The following is a 12,358-nucleotide window of genomic DNA, read 5'->3' as shown; positions in this document are numbered from 1 at the left end:
GTGCATCTAACTTGTACCTCAGTATTTATATGCACACCCCTATCACACCAGATACTAATGTACACTGGTGTCACTTGAAAACAATTATTTTGGTATTTCTCTTGAGTGCTCTGGCATAAACGTTGAGTGATAATTCAATATACCTATTTATTGATACAATCAAAATGGTATTCTCAAAAAGGCTCTTCAAAGACACACAAAAAAACCCCAGCTGAAAAGCGATAGTTGTCTACAGTTGTATAAGCCTACTCTCAAACAAAGTAAGAGGAAATCCATGGAACAATTTGGAATATAAATTGTACAACTTTCAAAAACCATTATAAAAGACACGATGTCCATGATCTGGAAAAAAAATTGCAAATTTGATATGGAGCTCTAAGCATTTAGAAGATATGTTTTGCATCTGTATAAAAGTAGCTTGTGTTACTTCTCACTCAAGTAAATTAAATTTTTCTTGTTAAAAAGATGTAGAACCAAGGGTCATGCTACAGCCTTTCACAGGCTAATAAAGGCTTTGATCAAACTCGATGTTTTTTAAAATGCACCTGCTCCTACCATTTCAATGGATCCTATTCCTCCAAAAATAGTCTGCAATATGATTGACTTTTTACATTCTTGGCAAAACAAGCAGTATTACATGACAGACTACAGCACATCCACCTCTGAACTAAAGTCTGCAAAGAAGTATGTTAACGCTTGGGAAAAAAAACCAAAAACTTATCAAATTAATCCTCATTTACCTTCTCACATTTAAATACCTAGCATTCATAAGTATGGTCATAAGGAGGTGCACTTCATCTTTTTGGCTGGAAAAACTGTGACATGAGATAAAGGACATATTATGGGGTTGAGAGGATAAAGGCTAAAGAAATCTATATAAGAAGATCTGATGAGTTAATGGTTCATTGGGGATAAAAAATCATTAACGTTCATAGAATAATTCACTTCCATTTCATGAGACATTGATCTGTTATTAATCCAGATCTGCAATAAACTACTTAAAGCTGTGTAGATGTCTTAACTAATGTGATATATTTACTTCTATCAAAACACAAATATATAACAAATTATGTACAATGTCTTTCATTTTTCTATAACAACTACACAATTTATCAATGAAAGATAGCTGTTGCTGCTTTCTGTCTTGCTGGGCTCCAGCATATTAGAAACACAACTCCTACAAAGCACAAAGAGGAAGCATCTGGCACAGAATTCCAGATATTTTTGCTTCTCTCCATTGTGGGGTTCTCTACCATTTCTGCAAGACCTTCAGAAAATGCCAGAAAACCAAAACTATTTCCTTATTTCTCTCCATAGAAATTAGTAGTGTTTAGCAAATAATACTCATTTACAGAAATCACCAGCTAGCGCTATGCCTGTTCTAACTACTGCCTTCTACAAGCAGCATCCTTACCCCCCAACAGTGTTCAGTAACACACCTTCCTGCTTCTGCTTCTTGCAGATACACCAATGCATTTCCTATGCCTGTAGGAAAAAGCAACCAACAGTAGAAACCCTTACAACTGTGCTCAGGAAACTAAGAGCTCAGGTGTCTCCTGAATTAGGGAGACCTTGATGGCTGCTATGAATTATGCTTTTTGATTACGGTCTGCATATATCCTTCCGGCACCCGAGGCCTAAGCACAGGCAACAGTGTTAACCAAATTCCACAAAGTCATCATGAGCCTGGAAGCAGTAACGTCAGCCCCACATCACAGGAACTGCCCAGTCTGGAGTGGTACTGCTCCCAGAAACCTGGCATTGGTTACTCTGCATTCACAAGCTGTCTCACTGGAGCAAATCTGGAGATATTCTCACCCATATTCTCAACAGACAGTAAAATGTGCATTGTGTACTATCAGTTAGAAAGCCTACTGATTCACTGCACATAGCTCATGGAGGCAGAGGAGGAAACTTACAAATGACTGCTCTCACACAACCTCTCCTGCAATAGCGCATTATGCAGATTTTGTATCTAATCATCAAAGCCTACCTTTACTGCGAAATGTTCTCCTTAAGACTACCTTAAATTTTTTGCAGCAACTTCAGCCAGTATGCAACCCAAATGCCCAGCAGATTAAGGCTAGCTCTCTGAACACACATGACCTGTTAAAAGTCCTGGTATGGACTCTCCATTTGCTTTTTCTGCAAAAAAAGCGTTGGTGATGGATCTTGAAAACCTTCATTGAAAATGACTACAGGTATTTGTGAGACAGACAGGACAGTTAAGGTCAGCTGGGACATACAAGGTGTACCTCTGCACTTTTTCTGACAACAGAAACATGTCAGTGAAGGCTCTATTATCCGACCCTTAACAGTTCACAGAAGTTTGAGTCTGGTGACCTTCAAAGCAAAACAGACCTATCTTCTTTACTACTTGATGAACTAATTTGTATTTCAAATTCTCTTAAATGAAGCACCTATCTGTCAGGATGATAGGCACTGTACAGAACTTGCAAAGAGAAAAAGAACTATATAAAGCAATCAGAGAAGCCTTTTATTCAGCTGCTACAATAAATGACAGATAGTCTCATTATGCAATTCCCCTAGCTCCTGTTAACATACCTGACCCCTAGAACTATATCACATGATTCGTCAGTATTGTAGTTACAAACACAGTGCGGTAATACCTTCTCACAGTGATTTTGCAGTATCAGTCTTGGGCAGGAAGAACTGAAGTTCCCAAAGCGCACACGTACATCTCACAGCTCATTCAATGTAGACAACAAAAGAGACAGTGTGCAAACAGAATCCATAAAGCATTTTCAACTTTGTTTATCATAAAATATTTTCACAGAAGAAATTATAGAAAACATGTAATTGACAACACAAATCATTATAATAGCTTAATATATTCAGATGGAAACTGAGCACAGCCTTGTTCAAAAGACTTTGTGTATTTCATTAAGGAACTCATTTTGTTAAGTAATTCTTTAAGTGTTCTTGCATTAGCATACTGGATTATACAGGGATGAATGGGGGGATAGTGTGAAAACAGCAAAACAGATCCAGACATGGGTCTTACTTTACCTGTTGCCTCTTCTCAAATTCTAACTTGATACGGGATTTGATGCAGTTGCATGTGTCTTGATAAGTCTGCTGCAGCGCAAGTTCCATGAGGTGTTTGTGGTACGCTCCTGCCAAGTTTCCACAGATAAAAATGATTACATTTGCCAATATCTAGGTTAAAAAAAAAAAAAAAAAAGTGTTAAGGAATTTATATAACTAAATTAACAGAACATAATCCTAACCTGCAATGAAAAATTGATGCAGTTATATATTTTGCTTTTGTTTGGTCTCTAGCAAATGTTCACCTTTCAAAAAGCTTTCATTATTAGTGGTAAAATCCAAAGCAACAATACCATTTTAATTTAGGATTAAATAAGAATGATAACGAACAACATGTTTGCCTACTCAATAAGGCATATAGTTTCTTGAAAAGAAATTCAGCGCAAGTTCTCTGTCTACTGCTGAGTATTAGTTAGGTGGGATTATAATCTATTGATGTAAAACAATAGCTATAGCTCCTAATAACAACATTGGAAACCATGTTATTGCCATGTTCTTTTGGCAAGACATTTTCTTTTGCAGTGCCATACAATTAAGGGGTGAGAAGTTTCACCTACATCAACAGCCTGACCTTCATTTTACCTCAGCCTGACCCACTATCTGTCACTCAGCTAGAAATATCAACCTTGGTGATAGTAAGCAATGTTTTCAGTAGCGAGATCTGACATCCCTCTACTAAATATACTTTTCACTACTAACAAAAAATTACATATGCCTGAAACACAAAACATAATCTATAAGATTTAAGGTCCAATTTAGGCTCTGTGTACACAGCAACACATGAACACGAGAAAAAGTTCCCTTAAATAATCCAGGTTTGCTTAGTAAATGTCTGGAACATTTCAGAGAGTAAAGAGAGGACAGAGGCAGGCCTCTCCTGTGCTTGAACTTCGAAAAGGCAGTGTGTGGCAATGCTAGTACTTTCAACTGTCTCCAGTTTATTGCTGAAAAAAAAAGAGGAGCATTTAGTCATCCTAGCTCACACAGCAGAGTAATGAAACCAATTCTTAATTCAATAAAAAAAAGATAATATCGAAAGGGAACTTAAGTTGAGATACAGCTGCAATCTGGTGAGAACAGGTCTCCATCTGTAAGGCCCTAGTGTATCATATAACCTGGATTACAAGTGCTACGTGATGTCAGAGTACTCATGGTCTGGAAAGGAAGGAGGAAGAAAGGAGGCTAAAATTTAATTAATTCTCCACAGTTAATCTAATAATGAGGTTTATGATAGATTTCCCCAGTGGTCATGCATTGGTTGGTTTGGATGTACCTATGTATTGGGCAATCTTTTGTGATTTACTAGTAGTGAAAGAGCCAGAGATGTCAGAAAAAAAGTCCAACAGTACACTACAGTATCTCAGGGAAAAGAGATAAATCGTCCTATTAACAGAAATCGATCTCCTTGAGGAATACATTTTATTCACAAAACATACACGGACTTTTAATGCTCCTTTTATAAATACACACTTTAAAATGAAGGTTTTAAAGAAATGCTTTTAAATTACAAATTATAACATCATTACAGGCAATACATGTTCCTTTATTTGTGACATGTCTGACATCTCACCTCTCATGGTTCCAAAAAGCTAAAAGCAGGACCTTATGCACCCTTGCCACAAAAAGGTCTGTTGTTTTCAATTTGGTTAAACTTTTCCTTTTTTCCCTGAGACTTGAAGATCATGGCATTATAATGTTTTTTTAAAACAACATCTTTCTTAAAATTTTCTAAAATTCATAAATGTAAAAATGAGGAGAAAAATCTACATATTTCACTTTCTCCAATGAACCTCTGTTACGAAGTAGAGGGATAAGAAACAGTTTAAATAAAACACTTCACAATAGATAATACTTTAAGAAACCATAAGAGATGACGGTGTACAGTAAAGCATTTGAACTCAAAATATTAGTATTTGTTTTTAATCACAACTGCTTGATTCTGCTTTGATGTGAGCAATGTTACAGTACTCTTAGGAGACATGGATGAGTGAAGATCCTGTGTGACAGATTATAGTGCATGGGTAGGGTGTTCCAGATGGCAATCATTGCTGGGTCTTGACATGAAATTATGAAATGAGAACAAATGCCTGAAAATAAAGATTGCTGGGCATGGAATATTCTCAGATATGCAGTGGGAAGTTTTAGCAACCAAATGATCACTGAACTGAACAGAAATCAACAGTGTGCTTTCATAATCTCTGTGTAGAGATCACTGTTGAAAAGCCACACACAAACTTACCAAATGCATTGTCCAGCTTCATAAAGTTATAGACTATTTAAAGCAAAACTTCAGGGATATAACCAATCAAAATAAAACAAAAATAAAATACTGTGGTGGGTACATGAAGGAGTAAATTATGAGTATCATCTTCATAGCCAAAGAAAAACAGATTTCAGTTTTATGACTGAACTAGCCGAAGCGAGAAAATAGATAGAAACAAGTGACTGACAGGCAAGGAGGCTAATTAACCAGGCTTTTCAGATTCTCAATGGGGTAATTCAGCCCACATGAAGCTCTGTGCTGGATTCCAGTACATGAATTAGGCTGTTCAAAACAACTCAGATATCTCAGCCATTGCCCTACTTAGTGTAGATGTAACACACAAGTCTGTAAGTGAATATGTAGATAGAAACTGTGTTCAAAATGTCATTAATTCTTCGTGGCTAGCATGGATTTCATTCAGAAATGTGTCACTACGGTATTAATGTAGAAAAAAATTTCCATGAAATGGATGAACTGGTTTCTAACTAAGACCAGCTGGTTTTTTGCCTTATGTAGTCTGGCTTGAGTGAATATTTCTGTACTTATCACTGAAGAGTCGTTGAGTGAAACAGTTCAATGAAAAATGCACTTAACATTGCTAAATAAAATAACTAACATATAGATTCTTGCTGAGTATCTCTCTTCTCCTAAGTCTTGCATTTTCTTCTGCATTGTGCTTCAGCTTCAACATATGACGAGCTCCATCCCAGGTTTGCTTTAAAGTCTCATAGGCGCTCTTCCTGAAGGAACAGGTTCACAGTTTCCTCATCTCCAAAAAATTAACTGAGCTTCCCGCTTCCCAAGCAAATACTCTTGTCAGTATGCAACTGTGCAAAAAGTTCATCCTCTTCAGGCACCTGCTCTAAGAAGACCTCACGCTGTGAATCCCACCTGTACTGATGCACTTGGAATGCAATCCTGAGTCAGACCAGTCTTCTACCTTGTCATTTCTCTAGGCGAGGACTCTGCAGCTCTTTTCCTCCTCCTCTCAACTCGAGGTGAATGTTGCATAATAAGAGATGTGGTGGATCTTCTGGTCAGAAACACTGCATCTTGCTGCGAGAGCTCCTAACAACTGTGCAGGTAAAACCGCAACCGAGAACTTCTATAAAGGAATTAAAGGGCACCTGAATAGAATACACACATGGTTAGGGCTTCTGTCAAGGAGGACAAGCCTGCTCTCTGGAAAAGGGTGTCACTAATGATGGTAACTCAACAGCAGAAAAAGACCACGGTGACCTCAAAGACAGTGTTGGATGAACTGGCTCATCTCATTTACAAACAGGCACTGTATGAAAAAAGCCCACCCTACAATATACATAAATTCTAGTAAGCTCCCACTCAATTCACCATACAGAAACACTGAGTCACACAGCAGAAGTTCTAATCTCTCTGTATATTCAGTGGAGAGGTAAGGCTATCTCCTGGGCCATCTGCACCCCTTTAGATATATCCATTAAGTGCACACTGTGGTGAAGTTTCTGCTTAATCAATTAATAAATTTAATTCCTACAGAAGGTGATCTAAGTATGAGTCAAAAATTAATGCAAGGAACACTACGATACCACCGGGAAGTATCTCTAGGTACTCCAAGTACCACCTTGCACCTCTAATCACTTAAGGAACATTATCATGCCCGATTTCTCTTCCATCTCTTTCAACCTACAGAAAACTGTATGCACTTCCAGGCAATGGGGCATGTTCTAGACTGTATTTTTACATTCAAGCACACATATTTTTCAGTATCGGTGAATATAATCTGATGTCTAGTGCTTAACTACCAAAATAGGCTGTATTTAAAAGCAAATGAAGACAAAGTTAAGTAACTATGACTAATTTCTCCAGAGACTACTGAAGTTCACTGAGTTGCTCAAAAAGAATTATTATATATAAGTTCAACTGATGAAAGCTGCTTACAAAGTATAGGTATACAAGGAAGTACCTTGCTATATAAAAATAGAAGAATTATAGGCTGCTGATTCTGAACTGAAGCATAAAGATTTTTTTAAATATCTTAGTAACTGCTGTTCAAATACTGAATATAAAAATCAGCTCTCTGCAGAGTTTCCCTACATGGAAAGCCTCCAGTTTATAAGTTATTTTGTCACATTTTTTTCTTCTTTGATATTGTACAGATCCTTCCTTCAATTCTTGCATGAACAGAATTATTACCAAAAAAACCCCCAACACAAACAACTAACTTTGTCAATCATTAGATTCTACTTTGCTTCTGGATAAGAAAGCTGAGGAAATGGAAGCTGAGGGGTGGGAAAGAAAGGCTATTAATTTATAACGTCTGCATGGAAATTAATGGGAGAAAAAAGAATTCTTGTGTCACTGCCAAGGTGCAAATTCTTTAGCTCTGAAAAGATGAATCATTTCTGCCCCCATCTGATCTTTCATTTGATAGTTTGTGGTGTGGCTAGCCAAGCTAGGGAACAAGTCTATACCTCTTTGGAACCTGTACCGTTTTAGACTCAGACAAAATTAAGCTGGAAAGAACACCACTGGGTAGAAACTGAAAAGCAGCATTTAAAAGGAAATGATTAGACACCATGTAAACCAGCCATTCATATGGTCACCATGTACTATGCCAAATACCATAATTTTAAGAACGTGTGTTCAGAAGGCTCTCCATCTACTCCATGCAACACTCTTGCCCATGGAGCTCTGGCCAGTTGTATGATGCTGAATTTTTTTCTTTCACATTTCCAGACTTAGGGAAGTCCAAAGTGAGGAGTTCCAACACTCATACTAAAGTATATACTTCAAAGTATAAAGTATATACTAAAGTATAACACATTTCAGTGTCAGCAATACCTATAGCCATGTGATAGCTCACAAAGTTGACAGAATCAAAAACAGGAGACAGTTTGCCCATATGGCAACCACTGTTTCAAAAACAAGCAGTTTGGGGGAGTAACAAAATTAATGAAGGCTGGATTCCTACGGATTTCTATCCTTTTGTCCGTTTATTTCCTTACTTGCTTCCAACTCCTCAAACAAGCCTAAAACTAGTGGTCAAGTGGTGCCTGGTCCACCATTTCCAGTTACACTGTGTAACAACTGGCCTTTTCCTGTATTTGTCTTAGTGAGATGACTTATTTGAGGGCTGTATCACAAATACTCACGAATTAACAGCAAAAATCAATTTCTTTAATGACTGCAACATTATGTTTAATAGTTTGAAAGGTAAAAGGTATTTCAATCCTAAAATATTCATGAAGGCTACAATAAGAACACACTACAAATGAAGAGAAGAAACAGGAAGCTCTAGTATCCTCAGACCCTTTTTCTGTATCGAGAATCTCAAATGTTTTTCAGAAAGATAAGTAGAAAAACAAATGCAATTTTGCAAGAAACAACACAATTAAAAAAATAAGAAAATGCCCAAAACACCCAATAACCTAAGATTTATTAACATAACTGAGAATGAAAAAAATAGTAAGAATTTGAATTACTCATTATTCAAGACATCAAAAAACTGCACCATATTTTCAGTGCTAAAATAAACTTAGTAAAAAGTCCCTTTGTGGAAGGGAAATTGATGTCATTTTACAAGCCAGGAAGTTGTGGCGCTGTCTTCTAATTTATCCTCTTTGTATTTTTTGCAGTCAGAGCATTGTGGGCACCACCGATATATTCCTTTTCTGTAATATCTATGTTATCTGATGCGATTTTCTTTTTATCATTACTACAGATTGCAGTTTGTCATAGCTCCAGGCTGTTCTGTGGAACGACTGGATTTATTTTAGTTGGCTCTGTGCATGGACAGAGACTATGTGTATGCCAGTGTAGATGAAAACAGATCATAAACTGTAAGCTCCCGAATCAAAACCAGGAAAAATATACTACAAAGAAGAATTAAGAGTTATGGCCCCTTTAGATCACTTCTGTGTAATACACATAATCAATATCATAGACTCTAATAAATGACACTTCATATTTTGAATCTAAAATATTTTCTTTTGCCAGAGAGGAACTCATACTCTCATCGTTCAGAAGAGACCAGCCAGCCACCGCATTGCCCTTCCTGCCTGCAGAGAGGTCTTTTTGTGTTCACATGTGCCTCTGGGATCATTTTATTTCTTTACTATTAAAACTGCTCAAACACATTTGAATATACAATTAGTTGAAATATACAAACAAAAAAAAAATCAAATCTATTTAGATATTTATTTAGGCAAAACTAAGAATAACTTTGGGTTTGACTTGAGTTTTGGAAGTAGAACCTGTAAACAACTGATACTCTCACTCATCTTAAAAACTAAAATGTTATCCCAGAGATTCATTTCTAGCTCCAGGATCTGATATAGGAATGAGTACTACAGTGCTATAAGAAAAATGACATTTAATACCATAATATTTAAACAGTTTACTTAAAAAAAAATAATAATGGGGCAATACATAAGTCTTTGATATACTGCAGAAATAGTCACATGTCTAATTTTTGACATACCCTCAGCCTTTTCCAAGAAATTAATCTGCCTCACTCTTAAAAAAGAGACTAAAATCTGTAATACTACTATATTTACTTACAAGGCCAGAAATATGCTGCCAGGTTAAATGTCTAACAGTAGATGTCTCCTTTCCCTCAGCAGGACTACTACTAGGCTCTCTCTCCTGTACTATCTACCAACCTTAATGAAGATTATTGATATTATGATTTACCAGCCCTCATGAAATTTCTTGATATATCTCTGAACACCTCACCTTCTCAGAAGTTTTACAGACATTCATCTAGAGATTCAAAAGATACCAGGAGAAATCAGGACAGACAGATAAATGAACTGATAATCACATACGAGCTCTGTACTAATATACTAACTTGTGACATGCCTAACTGGAAATGAGATTACCCTCAAAACCATAACGATGAATTCAGCTTTCTTCCCCAATCACTTTAGTTTATATTGTGTGTAACTGCACTGCATATTACATATGCTACATACTCTGAGTTATCAATATATAACAAAATTAAAATCAATGGACAGTTTAGTAGTACATGAATAAATTACAGTAAGAACATATACTCAATGTATTTTTTCTATTGCATTGCAAACTGTTGACAACATGCTTTAACCTAATTGATAGACAACAGAAATTAGACATTTTGAAATAGTATTTTCTATGATCTCTAACTAAATGAAATTATGATTTATGTAAGAATCTGTTCTTTGGTGATATTTTTCTCTATCAGTATTCATAATGAACTGGATAAGCTTTTTAATAGAAAATATTCCTTAAATATTTGTTCTGCCTGTCTGATGACTATGACAAACTTTTATCAAGTTCATTTTTCATAATTTGGCAGCCTGTGCTAGGAAACAGTGGTCTTCGGCTCGGTACTTTGCAAAGAATAATATGGAGCTGAAGGGAGAATAATGACCTTGGTGTATAACCAAGGAAAGTGATGACATACAGAACTGGATTAAACTGATTCCAGAATGTTCTCCAAGCCAAAGGTTCTAATGATGACACGCTCACATGTGTTTGTAATGTTTTTTTTAAGACTTTGGTTGCCTTTTTGAACTATATTGAGATCACCAATCAGCATTTGGGTTAATTCTTAACTGTAAGGCATCTAACAGGAAACAAAGTTCAATTTTCTGCTGTCAGGCAAATGCTGTCAAAAGTCAGCAAGTCAGGACAAAGAAAGTACTTAATTTGGTTTACATTCAGGAAGGAATGAAGTAAATACTAAAATTTCATGCTGCTGCATGATACTCATTGTATCTTTTCACAAAAGGTGCTATTTTCTCCCCTTCATGCCTCAAAATTCCCAAGATATCATTAGTCAGGTCACACTCCTGAACCAGTTTTTTCTAAGTCACATGTTTTGTGGGGATATATTTTGAGTAACACCTCAAAAGTTAGCACAGTACCTCACATTCATACCCGTATTAGTGACAACCTCTATATAGCAGCATGTGGTTATACATTATAGACATCTAAAATACTACACAGCGTTAATAGAATAGGCTATTACTCATAAACTAGCTGAAAGCAATGATGAAACAAATGGAGGTATTTGTTCAGGGAAGAGACATTTTCCATGCTTGCACACTTGTTCTATTCTTTAAATCTGAATCAAGAACCTACCATTCACTCCTACCTTCTGTTCCTTGTCTTTTAAAGAACTATTTATCCATGCATGGATCTTCCCTCCCAGCTACTCATTTCATTAAAAAGGTTTGGGCAAAGGACTCTTTCAAAGGCCTTTTGGAAATCCAAGTAGAGCTATCATTTAAATCAGCCTCATCCACATGTTTGTTGATGCCTTCAGACAACTTCAAGACATTTCTAAGGAAAGACTTCCCTTTACCTTTTACTTCTTTCAAAACAGAATTAATTTATTCCATTCTCTATTCTTACAGCTTCAGTTTTTGCCTCATGAAGAAACTGAGTTTACAGATCTACAGTTTCTCTGAGCCTTTCTGGAACCCTATTTTAAAGTTTATTTTCACATTTGCTACCTTATGGTCTTCAGAAATGAAGGTCTATTTAATACCAACCCATATATGCTCTCCTTCCCTCATCCTTCTGAGAAGACTTTTAATGTGGGAATTTCTTCAGTTTCTTCTTCACTGAAGAGGGATAAATTGTTTCTGTGCAATGGCCTTGTCCTCCCTGAATATTTTTAGGACCTGGATGTCAAACGGCCTTATAGACTCTCTAGAAGTCCTTTTGTTACTCAACTGCTGAAAGAAGGATTGAGCATGCAGGGAAGGGGAGATTGGTTTGGTTCACTGGCATGGCTCTAGATGGCATCTGTACTTTCAGATACATGTTCTTCAAACTCCTATCTCTCTGACCTGTGTAACTGCATATATCAAAGGCATTTTGCAACACTTTAAAAAACATTCGCACAGATGAAGTGTTTTCACTTTGGCTGATTAACTTCAGCAGAGAAAACAGATATTAAAACTGCTGATAAAGCATGCTAATTAGCAGGATAACTTTTTCTAGAAGTAAAAAGTGCAACTACAGCAGGCACAAGACACAACGTGAACTGCAATAGCTCCA

At 36.5% G+C, this 12,358-nt stretch overlaps 1 protein-coding gene across 2 annotated transcripts in view; it reads right to left on the bottom strand.

The window, feature by feature from the left end:
- Positions 1 to 12,358, bottom strand: part of ADCY2 (adenylate cyclase 2) — a 225,116-nt gene that overhangs the window by 114,992 nt on the left and 97,766 nt on the right. For both annotated transcript variants that reach the window (XM_055800387.1, XM_055800386.1), the window contains exon 4: positions 3,031 to 3,180. In XM_055800387.1, the coding sequence (XP_055656362.1) occupies positions 3,031 to 3,180 (150 nt within the window). The remainder of the gene's footprint in view (positions 1 to 3,030; positions 3,181 to 12,358) is intronic.

Source organism: Falco peregrinus, chromosome 3, assembly GCF_023634155.1.
Source record: "Falco peregrinus isolate bFalPer1 chromosome 3, bFalPer1.pri, whole genome shotgun sequence".
NCBI lineage: Eukaryota > Metazoa > Chordata > Aves > Falconiformes > Falconidae > Falco > Falco peregrinus.
The sequence above is the reverse complement of the archived record's forward strand: the minus strand, read 5'-3'. Positions and strand labels throughout refer to the sequence as shown.